The sequence below is a fragment of the Dunckerocampus dactyliophorus genome, chromosome 20 (assembly GCF_027744805.1).
Source record: "Dunckerocampus dactyliophorus isolate RoL2022-P2 chromosome 20, RoL_Ddac_1.1, whole genome shotgun sequence".
NCBI lineage: Eukaryota > Metazoa > Chordata > Actinopteri > Syngnathiformes > Syngnathidae > Dunckerocampus > Dunckerocampus dactyliophorus.
The window spans coordinates 10,910,550-10,927,663 of NC_072838.1; the positions used below are offsets into that span (position 1 = coordinate 10,910,550).

Sequence of the window (17,114 nt, forward strand, 5' to 3'; positions counted from 1 at the left end):
GTAACGAAGAAATAGCATTCCAGTACTGCTTAAATGTTACCTCGAAAGTAATAGTCAGAAAGTACACGCACAATTCTTTCCAAAGTGATTCATTGAAAAGCATCTTTGACAGCTCACTCTGCAGTCAAGAGAGCGCGGCTGACAGCTACAACCTACCGTGATCATGGAAATTGCCGCCCGCCAGCCATACGGCTAATTTGATTGGTTAATAAATGTAATAGGCGGAGCGGTGTGGCTTTCTCCCCCTTCTCCCATTGGTCGCGGTGCGTTTCTTTCCGTTCAGTCTGAGATCGCTCACTTAAAGATGGTTTGACTGAGGAAAGTAACCAAAATGAAGGCGCGGGTGTTAGTGTGTTATTGAAGAAATGTACGGAGTAGAGAAGTGATACTTGTTTGCCCATTGACAGAAGAGCAGAGGGCAACGATCCCAGGAGATTCGCCGATAGCATGCCAGTAAGTAAATAACAACTTGCCGGGTTTACTTGTTGTCGTACCTTACCAGAGCTAGCTTAACTAGCTAACCTGTAAGCGACCGTCATGACAGTTGGAAGTCATTCAGCAAGATAAGATAGTGTGTGACGGAGTCAGATTATCGTCCATTGGTTGGACACTCCTTAGCACTCACCCGGACAGCAAGCCCGACCAGGGTAATGGTTCCAGCAGAGCTACCGATAAATTGAGGTAATTTTAATCTCGCGTAAACGCCACCTAGGTTGCCAGTACCTGTCTGTTTCAGTGAGCTGTATTTCGTTGGGATTTGATGAGCTCGGCAACATTTTAATATAGCAGCGGTTTCAGTACCGCACTTTATTTAAATGTTGTTGTGTTCAGCAGGAAAAAAAACACTGCACACTGCTGCGTTAAAACGTTGTTATATATACAGGATGTCCGAGCATCATCACCTAATTTGTCCCCTATTAAACAACATTGCAGCTGTCTAGTGCATTGATGTATAACTGCTTATATCCATTACCCTTCAAAGTATGCTCAGTTTTAAACAATATTGACATATTACTTGAACAACGTCTTGTGTTTATTGTTGGAGTTATCTGTTATAGAAGTTTGCTACATCAAGAGGAATGGGTGTGTTCACACTTTTAGTCTGGTTAAAACGGACTAGAGTCATTTTGCTCTGCCAGTACGGTTCGTTTGGTGTGTGTGAACTCAGTACAGGACCAACATAGACCACCAGAGGGGTGGGTTTGAGCCCCCTGCCAGTGGACTCTAGTCCTGTGTGAGGTAAGTGCAAACGGACAAAAACACACGAATAATATGTAATATTTTCACAAACACGTGCACGCAGCGTAGCCGCATTGCCATCGCTCCTCGCCAGTTATATTTAATAACACCCACCTTTCATAGTGGAAAGCAAAAGAAAGACTCCAAAAGAGCCCACAGAATAATGGTGGCCGTTTTTATTTCTGTATTTCTTTTGGACATGTTTCATCAGATGTTTGCACTTAGTTCAACTTTTCTGTGTTTACATTTTGTCATTAAAAATTATATTCAGTCGTGTGTTTCGAAGTCACCATGTGGTTGGGAGAAAACATTTATGAAAGAAATCGCTGCTCTGTGCTCGAAATAGAGAGTCTAAGATAAGACCTAAGATAGACCTGTTCTCTGTGGAAATTATTTCAGCTGTGATCTGTTGTAAAAAAAAAAAAAAAAAAAAAAAAACACTCCCTAATGGTGGGGGAAACATTGGTAGGCTATGTTTTGTAAATGCGTGTAAGTCTACTGTATCGGTGTTTGCCCACATGCGTACAGCTTTAGGCAAACTTGTTTAAACATGTGCAATTTTATGTCTCAGGCTTGCTAATTTTGTCTGACAGTAAAGCCAAGCCAAGGTCTTCAGCCGGGGGAAATTGTGCACACTGCTTTTGTGGTCATCCGTGATGCTTAGTGACAATCTTGCTGTTCCATGAAATATCCAAGCACGTGTATAGTTTTCTGCAGCGTTTTCATTCACTCAGGTTTGTGCCATGGTGTAGATCTATAAAGGCAATGATGAATAGGAACTGAAATAGAAGAAAAATGTCATGTTGACCATGTATGTCTTGGTTAGGATTCTTTTTTGCAGGAAGATTGAAAAGCGATTGAAGAGAGTTAGGTGACCATGTGTGAGCTTCGAGGCTGTGGAGAGAGGGAGAGCGTAGGCTGATGCTAAGAGATTTCCTGTCTGTTGCAGCTTTGCATCCATCTCCCTTAACAGCAAAAACCACACACACACACACACACACACACACACACACACACACACACAAACACAAACAATAACAATCTTGTCTACTTAGCTGAACACATCCTCCTGTGTGTGTGTGTGTGTGTTGTGGTGGGTGGATGGCATGGTTGTGTGTGTGCAGCTTTCACTCCTGACAAGCTACAAGAAACCTCCTGTTTAGAAAAACCTTTGTGGAGGAAGTGGTGTGACAGAGTGAGCCAACAGGGTTAAAATTAGGCTTAGATAATCCGAATCAGTAAGACAGCAAAAAAGAAGGAAGAGGAAGAGAGACACTCGCTCTGGCTCGGATACCCTGCACTTCCCCAGAAAACTTCCCACACAGCGGAGCCTTAAAAGTCAAACGCAGGCTGTTATTACGAGACGCTGGTGGACATTCGGTTTGTTTAAATGGTGTTAACGTTTTCCCAAAGAAAACAATGCACTGTAAATTGAAATCTGTTCCCGAGTCTGTCACCATTACATTTAAAAAAAAAAAAAAACCTACACAGGCAATACTCACATTGTGAGTAGAATTTTTAACTGTTAACGCTATCATATAACTTTTCAATGCACAACACATGATGTAAGTATAGCGTATAGGAAAGTGGAGGGGCAGACTTGACTGTATGACACTTTTTGAGTGTAAAAATAAGTTAAGTACATCCTAACTTTTTAATGCGTACTGCACGATGAATGTGTAGCATATAGGATGGAGAGGCAGAGTTGACTGAGTATTGCACGTTTTAAGTGTAAAAATAAGTGAACCATATAATATTTCAATTAATTAATTCATGATTGGAGTCTGATTGATATTTGTATTAGCTGTTATTCAAGGCTGCAATGTCGGTATCGAATCGGAAATTAAAAAGTTCTGGACAACCCTAGCTTTAACGCATAATGCATTAAAACTAGCATATAGGAATGTGGAGAGGCGGAGTTGACTGATTATTACACTTTTTAAGTGTAAAAAGAAGTTAACCCATCCAGCCATTCATTTTCTATACTGCTTGTCCTTCCGAGGGTCACAGGTAAGATGGAGCCTGTCCCAGCTGACTTTAGGCGAGAGGCGGATTGGTCGCCAGCCAATAGCAGGGAACATTTAGACAAACAACCATTCACACTTACATTCACACCTATGGGCAATTTAGAGTGTCCAATTAACCTAACATGCATATTTGTGTAATGTGTGAGGAAGCCGAAGTACCCGAAAAAAAAAAAACATGCATGCACGGGGAGAACTGTTGCACACGGGGTGGTGAGTCGTTTCAATTACTTCCGGTACCTTGTAGGGTCAACAGGTGCAACATTTACGTTTGTCTTAAACTTTTCCAGCAGTTTATTAAGTAGTCCTTTTTATTTCTTGCTTATTTTTAACCACTGTGGTTTTGCCAATCATGCAACGTTGGAGTTTGTCAGTTGCACCCTGTACCACAGGAAAAAGCTGCTGGGGCAGCTCTGCTACTCTGAACACCACCCACTTCATGTGTTCCTTCTTTTTCCTTTTAATCCCTCATTTCAAGCTTTCTGTCACAGTGGCCCACTCACTTTCTTGCAAAAGCGGCCTTTTCAACAGCATGTGCAATAGGAACTGCATTTAGTAATATGCAAAGGGGAATGTGGGCGTTCTTTTTCGCTGTCTGTAAGCGGCGCCTCGGGATGGCCATGATAATCGTTAACAAGTGATCGATTGTGAGAAAGCAATTAATTGCTTCTTAAAGCCATTGAGGTGAAATAGAATGCACTGCATGGCTGCAACCAGCAGAGGCACTGTTGATTCAGTCGCAACTCATTTGCGATATCCGGTTGAGCAGCAGTATGTTTTCAGATGTGGGAAGTTGAGCTACATCCTTGCTGACCAACTCCCTTGGCTATGATTATTCAGTTATTATGTGCATAATATTGAATCAGAAAAAAATCAGTGGTATCGCACATCACTCATCAATGATGTGTAAAACGACTGCTGCGAAGCACACGAGATGTCGCGAGACCAGAACAAGACCACAAATTAGCCACATCACTGGACAAGAAAAGTTGGTGACAACCCGAATCCGGAAAGAATGACATAGAAAGCACTATAAGCTAATAAGCAGTATGTACAGTGCCAGTCATGCATGTGCATGTGGGTAACGTTGAGGACAAAGGCATGGGTAGCTTCTAGCTGGCTCATCGGAACAGGTTTGGTCAAACCACACACTGAATAAACACACTTTTGTACATAGGAACACACTTGATGATTACTTGGCACATTCTTTGTAGCCAGCTGTTCCAGTTCCATTCGACTGTCTCAAAACCTGAACCAGCCAACTCACAAATCATCAGTAATGATCCATGCTCGGAGTATCAGTATGCCTCTAGATTATTGTGTGTATCAGTATTCTTCAGTGTCTCATCCCTTTCCATTAGTCTGGCTGGTTGCCACAAGCAGTAGAGAACCTAATGAAGTTCTTTTATTGACCTATCTGTCTCACTTCAATTGCATTATGGATCCCCTGGGTTGTTATACGTTCCTTTTATCCCTTTTCTCAGAGTATATCCAATTATCTCTTTCTCTTGTGCCGTTGCCATTGATCTGCGCTCTATTTGTGGTCTTGCGCAGCCTGTGCTTTTCTCACCCACATTGCTTGCATCAAGTTGTTCATCACCTCAATGTTATGTTACTTGTAGACAGTTTTGCTGTTGTGGACGGATTTGTTGAAAAGCGACCGTGTGTGTGAAGCACACTAGTTACTCCATCATTCCGTCTTTCTCCAGCTTGTCCTGATTCAGTCATGAGCTTAGTCTTCTTATTAATGTAAACATGCCTAATGAGTAAATCAAACTAGGACAGAAAGACAAATGGCTTCCTGATGATATAATTAGTCTGTGCTGTGTAATGTCTTGGTAGTTTATTTTCCGTTTCTGGCTTGTGGCTGTCAGACAGTATGTCAACAAAAAAAATCATGTCCCTTGCTCAGTCTTAGGATTTGGCTGATTTGTTTGCTGGATTTCATGTCCTTCTTTATTCTTTATGCGTCACTTTTATTGTGTGGGGTGACACATTTAATTAGGAAACAACACTTGGCCATGTTGCATTTTCAATCATATTTCAAGTATGATGATTTTGCAGCCATAACTGTCACCTTATACGGGAATGAGCAGCTGTGAAGCAGTACGTATAAGGGTCACAGTGGGTCACAGTCTTTCATGCATATATACAAAAACAGTAAAAGTATTCCTTTAATAGAGTTTAAATTAGGGCTGGCAAATAATAATAAAAATTAATCAGATTAATCCGTTTTCCAATTAATCAGGATTAATCACCATTTGCAACCTTGTCTGAAATATGCAATTTTATTGTGTATTTTATGAACAAAAAAAAAAGACACATATTAGTGTTTATTAAATTTACATCAAGCTAAAAGATACCACAGATGTCTGAAAATCTAATACAGTATTATTAAGGCCAGTGTGGGGTTGCGTTCAAAGACACCACGACATTTAAGTTCAATTGACATATTTTGATTGTATGTATAGCAAATTATACTTCCATGTTAAGAGTTATGCATTGTCCATGAACGCATCGTCACGTGAACAGCTCCTGGCCAGCACAGAGAGAACAGTGTTAGTTAGGTCCTGCTCCGGTACAAAGAAAGGAGACAGTTACGGAGTTGTTCATCATTGCGTTATATGAACCAATAAATTAGTTTAATGATTGTTTTACATGAAGAGTGAGTTACTTTTAAGTCCACTTATTGTTTACATTTTGTCTTTCTCTTTATTTAGACCACACATACGCACACAGTAAAGATGTTCTTGTGATGTTCAGAGTGTCTATGAATGCACCTCGAGCAAGCGCGGTGGACAAGGAGAGATGCGTTTGCTAGTTGGAGGTACTTATATGGCGTTGGAATTGCACTGCTGTTGATGTGGTGTGCGCATGCGTTACTTGCGTAACAAAAAGGTAATTAAATAATTCAGATACCGCTGTTAACGCATTATTTTTGACAGCCCTAGTTTAAACATGACAGGAATAAAGTGTACATTTACAAGAATACAAGCTTACTGTTATGAGGGGAGAAAAGGTTGTTAATTGAATTTATTTTATTTTCATTGAGGCCCTAATACTCCTCCATAACAGCCGCTATACATCTAGCATTGCGTCTTCTGTTTTTTGCTCCTATGTTTGCTGCAGTGACAAATAGGTAGGCGGCATAGCTGATGGCTGTTTTTTAGCGTCTTTCTCCCTTTACAGCTGATGTGTATGCATGGATAAAAGCCTTTACACTAACTGCACCCAAGGGAAAAAAAACCCTTAAGAGGGAAACTCCTTTTTAAAAGACTGACTCATGCGCTAACCACAACCTTATTTTGCTTGCCTGCTTGCTATTGAAGCACACATACAGTCCAGTAAGATTTCAGCACCCTCATTAAATGTGAAAGAACAAACTGTCACAATGCACTAATTTCACAAAATGGAAGCTGTCCTGTCTCATAATCCTTCCCCATTTCATGAGTCACTGGCTCCCCTCCCCCTCTTGTCATTTTCATCACTGGCACAGTCCAGAAATGGACACCTGGCTGCCTTTTAGGGACTGGACACCAAAATAATACCAAGTACAGCTATTAGATTGGTGAAAGTAAAGTACAACAAGGAAACTGGGGACAGATGTGTTGCATGGATGGAGAGAGAGAGCGAGGGAGCTACTCCATGATGTATGTCATCCTAACCAGAACATTGTTGGGATATGAGATGTCACTGCTGGCCTCCATGAGCTGAAGTGTTGTTACATTTTAATATGTGTGTGATTCACATGGGCGGCAATAGCGTTCAAGAAGATTTATGTGCCTTCAGCCCAAATCCGAGCATGCTTCTGCATTACAATTGCGCAAATAGAATTTCTGCTTCCCCTTCCTCCCCTTGTTCCCTTTTAATCAGCCTTTGTGAAAAGACATGCCAAATGTGGATACCAGTTGTGCATTCCAACGGGTCATTTAGCCATGGTTGTTTGGTTTACCCGCTAATGCTACATGTTATTTTTGCGTCTCTCCACCAATGTGATGTCTTATTGCAATAAGTAAATGGATCCAAAAGTAAAGCCAATATCCGTCTCATAATGTAGGTGTGACTACACTAACATGTAAATTGGATTACAGTATAAGCAATTCACCATCAAAATAGAATGGAGACAGTAGTGGGCTATTTTCTGTCTTGTGCCCACTGAATTGATGGAAATCAACAGTGTGTTCAGTTTGTTTTTTTTTTGTTTGTTTGTGTGTTCTTTCAAGTAAATTTTTTTGTCTAGGTGGAGGTGACGCCTCTTCAGATGTGGGAACATGTTGGCTATGGACCAAGGAGTGGTGGAGGAATGGCTTTCAGAATATAAGGTACTGTAAAGCACTATGAAATAGTATTTGCACCCATACACAGAATAGCAACTGTACATTATCGGCCATATTATCAGTAACAAGGGATCGCCTCCTTTGCAGAAAAGCATGCTTATTCTCAAAACTCATTTTATCCTGCACAGCAAGGCTCAAGTGGTAACAAACCTTGTATGTTTTAGACCCTGCCGGACAGTGCCGTGTCAGCCTATGCCACATCGCTAAAAGACAAAGGTGCCCTCGTACCCGCACTCTACAAGGTCATCCGAGAGAACTACAGTGAAGTATGGACGTAACCTTTTTTAATTTTTATACCTACAGTATATCACAAAAGTGAGTTCACCCCTCACATTTCAACAACCATTTTATTATCTTCTCGAAGGGCAAGGCTGTAGAAATCAAACTTGGATATTACTTAGTGAGTGTACAGCTTGTACAACAGATTAGATTGACTGCCTTCTAGTTTACTAGTTGGCAACACCTCACAATAAGCATGTCCAAATTGTGTCCGGAGTGTCAGTATTTAGTGTGAGCAACATTGTGGTCTAGCACTGCCTGTGATGACATCACCACTACCTTCCACTTGAGCATGTCCCACAGGTGCTCAGTTGGGTTCAGGTCTGGAGACATATTTGGCCACTCCATCACCTTTAGCTTCCTCAGCAAGGCACTTGTCATCTTGGAGGTGTGTTTGTGCTCGTTATCATGTTGGAAAACTGCCAGGCGGCCCAGTTAACGAAGGGCGGGATCGTGCTCTGCTTCAGAATGTCACGGTACATGTTAGAATTTATCCTTCCCACAGTGGCAGGCGGTGCATATTGTAGCTAGGCCTGTGTCAATTTCATCTATTCTGCTATACAAGCTGTGCAATGGCTACCCTAAAGTATATCCAAGTTCAGCTCCCTTGAGAAGATATCCTGTAAAAAAAATGGGTGTTGAAATGTGAGAAGTGTACTCGCTTTCATAAGATACTGTATGTGTTTGACTTTAACCAGCACTTTAAGAACAATGCTGCACTGATTAATTGTATTGTGACCATGTACGTACCATGTTTTCTATCATCCTCAGCTGTTGGAGCCAGTTTGTCACCAGTTGTTTGAGTTTTACCGGAGTGGTGAGCCGCATCTGCAACGTTTCACTCTCCAGTTCCTGCCAGAACTCCTATGGAGCCTTCTCTCTGTGAGCGCAGCCAGGGACCCACACACCTCTGGCTGTATTGAGGCCCTGCTGCTGGGCATTTACAACCTGGTAGGGAAGGATGAGTGTGTGTTTCAGTTTTGTCTGGCAGGATCACATTCTTAAACTGGGAGATTAATCGTTAAAACAACGTGGGGATATATTTCATTATTTTCATGTTTAGAAAGATGAATTTATAGCCTTTCTGCCTCGTTAGAAAGCAGTGTCAGGAGGTATGAGTTAGAAATAGAAAGATACTTGACAGACCGTGTCTTGCAAATATCACATCCTAGTTCTTTTCATGTTTGTACAGAGCTCATTTTAGTCCTATTTTAATCTGTTTTGTTGTGTATTGCTGTGAGCACAGCGTTTGCTCTCTTCGTGTCTGCATAATAGAATAGGTCATGTGTCATTCAGCACACAGGCTTATTTCTAATAATTGACCTGACATTAACAAGCACTCAGGGGACACTCAAACCCTGGGGTGTTGATGGTGTTAGTGTGGATGTGCACACAACATAGACACAGAATGGAAATGTAGACCCTCACACAAACACCCACACATTACTGTAAAGATGAGTGTTTCCGGTGAGATAAGTGCGACCTCTTCCCCACGTTTATTTTGTTTCACATAAACAGACAAAAACCCTCTGTTTTCCTCACTCACTGATATGTTTCTTTGTCTTCAGGAAATAGTTGATAAGGATGGACAGAGTAAAGTGTTGTCCTTCACTGTCCCTTCCCTTTCCAAACCTTCAGTGTATCACGAGGTATGAAACAAACACACACAGACAAATGTAAGAAATTATGTTACTTCTCAAAATGTCATCTTCACCTTCCAGCCATCTGCCATCGGCTCCATGGCCCTGACAGAAGGGGCCCTCGCCAATCACGGGCTGAGCAGGGTGGTGTATAGCGGGCCACATCTCCAGAGGGAAAACTTCACCGCACAGAACAGGTGACATTCATGATGATTATTTCACATTTGGTGGTATATTATCAGCAAATTGTTTGGTTGGATTGGTTTTTTTTTTAATGATTTACAGATGTATAGTACTGTATGTCTGCAGCTAATTATTATCATGCCATTCATTTCCATCTCAGATTCAAACATGAACTATTGAATACGTCCAGCACCTGTTTGTGCATTATGGCCATGATTCAGCGATGGCCTATATGTCAGCTGTTCACCCATGTTAGTTTGAAAGTTGTTGTGTTGCTTTTAGGGTTTATCTTTTGTATTCTAAGGAACATAGTGGCTTCCAAATTCAGGAAGTTGTTGTCCGGCTTATCAGCTCGGCCTCCGGATCTGTCTTGGCACTTCTAACTAGATCTAGATGAGATCACATGAAAGTCATCCGCTGTCAGACACTACCGCAGGGTGCTTGGAGAGATCTTTACAAATGAAACTTCTGCAATGCAGTACCTCCTAAGGAATACTTCTTTTAGGTCTCCCATGTTTATATTTTTCAGTTGTTTGGATTTCTGTTCAGATTTGTTATTTTAAAGTACTATATAATGTGTTTGTCCAGATTTGATGTGCTGACCTTCCTGTTGCTGTGCTACAATGCTGCTCTCAGCTACATGAGCGCCACTTCCCTCCAGTCCCTCTGCCAGCTCAGCTCTAGGTAGAACACACACGGAGGCAGACTTAGCATTTACCACATCTTTTGTAGCTTCAATTCTCCTTTATTAGTCACTAGTCTATTTAAGCTATATTGCTTTGCTTGAACATGTGCGATGTCTGCAACTACACAGAACATTTGCTTTCTGCTTGGTGCAATTTAAACGTCCCTGTTCAACTGTTACAACTTCTCATATTTTGTTGCTGTTTATCCTCCAGAGTGTGTATATGTGGTTACCCACGGCAACAGATGCGGCGCTATAAAGGTATTAGTACACGGATGACGGTCACATCAGATTTCTTGGTTCAACTCCTCACAGGGATACACTATGCATTGTGAGTGTACACACGTGCCCGCACACACAGATTCACTATTCATTTTTAATTTGCTCTATATTTTTCTTTTGTGCACATTTTTGGGGTTTGTTGTTATTATAATTTGTTATGTGCACCACACTGAATATATTTATTTTAGTTTTTTTAGTATAGCTGTCAAAATGAACTCTTAGTTATTATATAAAGCATTTCAGCAGTAATCTGATCATTATTATTTTACATCAATTGTGTGTAGGTGTAATGGGGAAGCGGAACTGGGATCCAAAGCCTTGGACGATGTTCTGTATCGGGCCCAGCTTGAGTTGTTCCCCGAAGCACTGTTGGTGAGTGCGATAATCGTTTGCATCATTGTAGCCGTGTGAGGGGAAGCATGTGACGTAGACGCACATGCTCGCCGGCGTATTGCCTTCGCACACAGCACATTATGCTGTATTGTGTCGGCCTGCTGTGTCCGTCTGCAAGCTGTGTGTAATCCCACTAGATTATTTACATGCTTTCCACTCTGCTCTGTTTAGCTGTAAATCCTTGTGGGGGAAGCAGATTGAACCTAAGCCTGCAGTATGACTACACCAGTCAAGGTGCATTCCTCCACAACAGTCAAAACACATGATTTATGGATCTACGTTAATAGGATCTTATATGAAAAATAGTTTAAACGCACTTGCCTGGAATGTTGTCCAGGTGTTTATTTATGCACACAGGTCATACTGTCTATAAGGTAGACAGGCATAAGATCTGATAGAAGCTGCCTTCACAAATAATGCATAGTTTTAAGTAATATTCAGAGGAGGTGCAATAGAAACTACAAAACCATAATACGGTTGTAGTTAGCAGACTTGTAGAAAGACTTGCTAAAAGGGACAACCAAAATATTAGAAATACCTCTGATTATGATGCGGCCGAGTCTTATACCTCCCTCTCAGATTGGCAGTCAACTAGAATAGCAGCTCTTGTACTTAATCACATTCGAATGATTGGCTGTGTACCTAATGAAGTGGCATTTGAATGAGGTGTTGCTGCGGCAGGGACAAAAGGCATGTTGTCCTGGGATTATGATTCCACTCGTGTTCATTTTAAGAATGTCCACAGTGCAAAGACTTGTAGATAGTCTTAACTTGGTGGCATTAGGGCAGGGGCCTTTGAAGATTAAAAGCTTTCTCTTGCGCATAAATCTGAAAGAGATTGGATTATAGATCAGCTTTTATTTGGTTAAGTCACATGGTTACCTTGTTTGGAACACTAATCGTGTCCAAAGTGCGGCCCGCGGGTGTTTTTCTATTGGCCCAAGTATAATTTAACACGAAAGCAAAAAAAAAAAATGCAGCAAAAATGGAAAAAAACAGCAGTAATTTTAAAAGAATAAAGTCAAAATATTAAAGGGAAAAAAAGATGTAATCTAATGAGAAAGAGAAACTAACAAAGCAATGAATAAAGTTTTAATTTTTGGAACATTTGGTTGCGGAAAAAATGATAAGTTTTATATATAATAATATCATGGGAATAAAGTCATAATTATGAGAAGACAATTTACAAGAAAAAAGTTGGAAAGCTCTTTGGAAAACAACAGCAGCAATGGAAAAAACAGCTAATTCTACAAGAATAAAGTCAAAATATTAACAGAAAAAAAGTTGTATTCTAACAAGATATAAAGCCTCAATTTTACGAGAATAAACTCACAATGTTATGAGGAAAAATAATGTCATTTCAGTACCACAGAGTTGAAATATTAAAGACAAAAAAAGTTCATACTAATAATAGGCTTTTTTAACAACACCACAAAACTGAGATGCAGTTTTTTTCTTGAAATATATACAACTTCTTTGCATATCTAATGTTGGCCAGAGGCTGTACAAATGCAAATTAAGCCAAAGTAACTGCAGCAGTCTACCTGGCAGCTCTGGAGCAGTCTTGGCTAACAGTGTATGCTCATCCCATCCATCAGGTGGGTAATGCCATCAAGTCGTCGCTGCGGGGCGCAGCACTGAAGAGCAACACAAAGGAGGGCGCACGTAGTATCCAGGTGGAGATAACGCCCACCGCCTCCAGGATCTCTCGAAATGCTGTCACTTCCCTCTCTATAAGGGGGCACCGCTGGAAAAGACATGGTAAGTGCATTATGGTGGTGGTGTGCACATACAAAACAACGACACAACAGGGAGAGGTTACTCTCTGATCATTGTCCATCATCATTCCTCTGTCTTGTAGTCACCATGTGTTTTAGTGGCGCCACTCATGATCCTTTAAACCGCCAGTGTAGATGGGGCTTTTCCAGCTTACTTGGCCACGCAGTCAATAACAAACCGCTTTTATCTGCACGCATTTTAGATGCGGTAAATTATATCCTTCATTATCATCAGGACCTCATCTGAAGCCATCATATAACCTTTTTATCTGCCGGATTCTGCTCATTGCCTCATAGTGACTTGTAATGGGATATGACGCCATTCAAATCTCCACAACATATACCTTGACCACGTGTTGTCTTCTTATCACTATAATTTATGTCTTGTTATTTTTCTGCCATTGCATTAATTACTTTTGTGTGTCTTCTTGTGGCCATGTGTGCCTGTGCACATTGCTGTCTTTGTTTTCCACGTGTGTGCATGATATGGCTGTATTTGTTTGTGTGTGTGTGTGTGTGTGTGTGTGTGTGTGTGTGTCTGTCTCTGTGCATGTTTGTTGTCCTAAACCCCCCCTCATGCCACACCAGCAGAGTCCCAGGAGGTGAGTGTAGACAATGAGGCCGTGCCAGGGGGTGTGGCCGTCCCCGAGATCAGTGTGACAGGCGTGAGCAGTGAGCGAATGCCCAATGGAGACTCCCTGCGGCCACGCTCTATCCAGCCTGATGGCGAAACTTTGGGAGGTGCTACAGATGCCGGCCAGGACCCCCGAGGTCATGACTTCGGCACGCGGGGGCAGGAGGTCAGGAGGCAGAAGTCTGTGAGGCGAATGATGGAAAATGAGAGTTCTGGGTCAGCCTCCATAGGGAGGAGCCAGTACTAAGGTCCTGCCCCTCCTCCCCTTTGCCCCACTCCTGGGGTAACCTAGGTAACTGTCTGTGGGGGCGTTGTCTGAAAAGCTGCATGATGATTACCCCTTTTTTACCTTTTATTTTGCGCTCAATCACCCTTTTATTCTCCACCTAATGACACTATTCCTCATATGTCAGTCCAACAGCATTCACTCACTCTGTCCTCTGCGACTCAAGCTTTCTCTTGATAAGGCTCCTTTAAATCAATTGTTTACGAGCCTAATAAGAACGTCACATATAACAAACCCGATTTGCTGAATTACGCTACATGTTTAGCAAAAAAGCAGCAATTACTCTAGATTAGTTAAGCATTAGTAGAATTATTGCACGATATATGTGACATATTCTTCCAGCTCCTGGCGTTCTCAGCAAGCTCTGGGGTTTGGGGGGGGGGGGTCTCAAATTTTGATCCGCCTCCATACAGCACTCCTGGGTTGCACATGGAGACTTCCTTTAGTTAATTAGCTAGATGCTGGGCAAAGATATGCAGGTCTTTATTTAAAACCCATCGTGTTAAACTATTTTTCTGGTGACTTGTTTGGAATGGATTTAATCACAACATTGTGGACACTGACAAGGCCTGCATGTCTGTTTACCAGCTTTTCACTGGTGTTCTCTTGCACTGGAATCGTGTGTTATTGAGGGCTCTGTCCAGGAGTGAATGCATGCCTTGAAATGAGAATTTGTGGGTTTTTTTGGTGACTAATTGAACATGTGTGTTCCACTGCAATTGCCGTCTTCACCTTCCCTTTGGCATTTCCTTGGCTTATGCCCTTAGCCACTGTCCTTCCTCGCCTTTGGAACAGAACGTGTGTCTTTGCCGACGAACCACTAACTGTTGTCTGGCTAAGCTAAACCTTGTGCTAAACCTGAAAATTTGTCTCACAGCGGGTGGCGATAGCTGTGGTGCTGGAGTGCGAGCGCCACCTGCTGGAAGACTGTAACTAAAACTCCTTTGTCATGCAGCCCATCACTTACTCAAAATAGTTCACCATGAAGTGTTGACATTGACAGAATGACATGGGCTGGATGACAGGAGTTATGCCCATTCTCTGCATGTGCATGTTGTTAATCCCAGTGCTTGGCTTGTGTGTGTCCTTCTCACAGACGCAGTGGATCTGGGTTCCCCGGATGAGCTGATGGATATTTCGGAGGCAGATGAGGGCCTGTGGCCAGGCGGGGTGGGGCCCGATGTGAACCCACCTACCATCACCATCAGCAACAGTGTGACCACGTTAAACCTGGGGGCTAAGGCCATGAAGAAGTGTCGGCTCAGTGGGCGTGGCAGCAAGGACAAAGAGGTGAGCCCCCTGACAACAGCTCGGGCCGCGAGCGAGAATGCAGAGGTGTCCGTCAAGCGCCTCACGCTCACTTCGAGCCAGTCTGTACCCAAGGCAGGAGCTCTCACCAGCCTGACGCGTACTGCCAGCGCCGTATTCTCCCGCTCCTTTGAGCAGGTAGCCGGTGGGCCCGCCCCACCCTCCAGTAACCACACTGCCTCAGAAGCTGGCCACTATTCATGCAGTCTTCAAGAAGAAGGCATGGGGTATTTAAATCCAGGGCAGAACCACACGCAGCGCTCTCCGAGCATCAGTGTGCACCTTGGCTCGGACCTTTGAAATATTTAAACATGCACCTTCGGATCTGATCCTGTGATTCTGCACCCGTTACCTGGAACTGTAAGCCATGCCAACTACAAAGGACCACTAACATTTGTGATTCCCCACCCCCCTCTCAATGATACTCTATACTGTGGCGTTCTGGTTTCTCTGTGCCGTAAAGCAAGCTGCTCCTCAGTTCCTCTCAGACATCTGCTTCCATCCCAGCAGTGTGTTCCCTGAGCCCGATGGAGACAAGAAGCCACCTTGCAGCTTTCTTTGACTTGTTTAATTGTACACTGTCAGGAGCAAATTGTACACCTCTGCAGAACAGCACTTAAAGCTCATCAAAAACACTGTGTGGAAAAGTATTTGGACATGTATTTCTAATAGGCATGTGTTGCCTTAGCATGCCATTTCCACACGTTAACCTTTACCTTCCCCCACTTTAGTTGGGCGGATTAAAATGTGTGTGTGTGTGTGTGTGTGTGTGTGTGTGTGTGTTTTAGGTTTTGAAATGATTTTTAGCCTAAAGGCTGCTGATGTGAATGAATAAGGTATGCATTTCCTGATGTAAAGAAGTAAAATGTTTATACTGTACTACTTTTTAAAGATTGCTTCTTTTCTCATAGCAATACAAATCTTACCTACAGTGTTTCCCTCCTTTTGGACAGATTACGTCATGGTCTGTTTGCACTTTGCTTCAGATACAGATATCCACCTTCTTTGCAAAATCCACATTCTTCCCCAACAAATACGGAATAGCCAATATGATACGAATCAGTTCTTAATGTTTACAATCGCACAGTATTGTTATAATGTGCAAGCAATATTAGCATCTCTTTAACACCATTCCCTGGACAAAACAAGTCAACTTCTGGATAATTACAAGGAAGTATTGCACAGGGAAAGAATAGTTAAGTATATTTTTCCAATGAAGAGCAAAACAGGTTTGATTGTCAGATGTGGTATTTTTCTGTAAGAGTATATCACCAATCCAAAAATATGGTATATGTGTTGTATCGGTGAGAAAAGGTGTATTATTTTCATTTTTCATGTCCCTTTGCGGTTTTCTCTTCAAGCACAGTTCATTCCCACCTGCTTCACGTGACATCCTAATTCAAACACTAATACTGCCACCATCCCAGAAGTAACGTTGTATCCTGTTGTCTGTGTGCTATTAACAATTGATGTACATATTTTGGTGGGACAATCTTTGTGTTTCGGTATGTTGCTTTACAGAATGTGAGTGGTTCTGCTCTTCTTGTACATCATACTATTGTACTAAAGATGTTTTTATTGGCCTTTTTTTTATGTCTGAGGATGTGCAACTCACTGGTGGAAGTTCTGGAAATAAAGTGTTTCTTTTGATTCCAATTTGTCTCCCTTGAATGGAAAGTGTCATTAAAAAATTATGCAGGTCAGTCAAAAATTATTTTCAAGTGATTATCTTAAGATATTAAGTGTGATTATCTTAAAACCAGAGACTGTTAATGGAGATACCTAAGTAGACCTCTTTTATGATTTTAATCATAGTCGTTCACCATTACCCCAGATTTTATCTTTGCTAGGTCATGCTAGTGTTGATACATTATTGCTTATTTAAAAAAAAATATAACAGAAAGGAAAAAATATGATGACCATAGAACCACAAAAAACACTTGTTTCAATGTAGCTGTAGCACAGCAACGAAAATGCAAAATTGCGTATCAGCTTATGCACCTATCAGAGTTAAGGATTTTTTTTGTAGCGTATTAGAAATATTCA

At 41.8% G+C, this 17,114-nt stretch overlaps 1 protein-coding gene across 7 annotated transcripts; it reads left to right on the top strand.

Moving 5' to 3' along the window:
* Positions 1–278: 278 nt before the first annotated feature.
* On the top strand, positions 279–16,706 carry hycc1 (hyccin PI4KA lipid kinase complex subunit 1). 7 transcript variants are annotated; one of them, XM_054764270.1, is made up of 12 exons: positions 279–453; positions 7,504–7,585; positions 7,765–7,866; positions 8,651–8,830; positions 9,448–9,528; positions 9,601–9,716; positions 10,291–10,386; positions 10,602–10,718; positions 10,954–11,041; positions 12,661–12,823; positions 13,429–13,640; positions 14,857–15,040. In XM_054764270.1, exons 2-12 carry the CDS (start codon positions 7,535–7,537, stop codon positions 14,887–14,889), a joined length of 1,239 nt encoding a protein of 412 aa, XP_054620245.1. In that variant the 5' UTR covers positions 279–453; positions 7,504–7,534; the 3' UTR covers positions 14,890–15,040. The 7 variants fall into 7 exon arrangements, with proteins under 7 accessions (XP_054620245.1, XP_054620243.1, XP_054620244.1 ...); XM_054764268.1 differs by having other exon boundaries at positions 13,429–13,766; positions 14,857–15,005; XM_054764269.1 differs by having other exon boundaries at positions 13,432–13,766; positions 14,857–15,005.
* Positions 16,707–17,114: the final 408 nt, after the last annotated feature.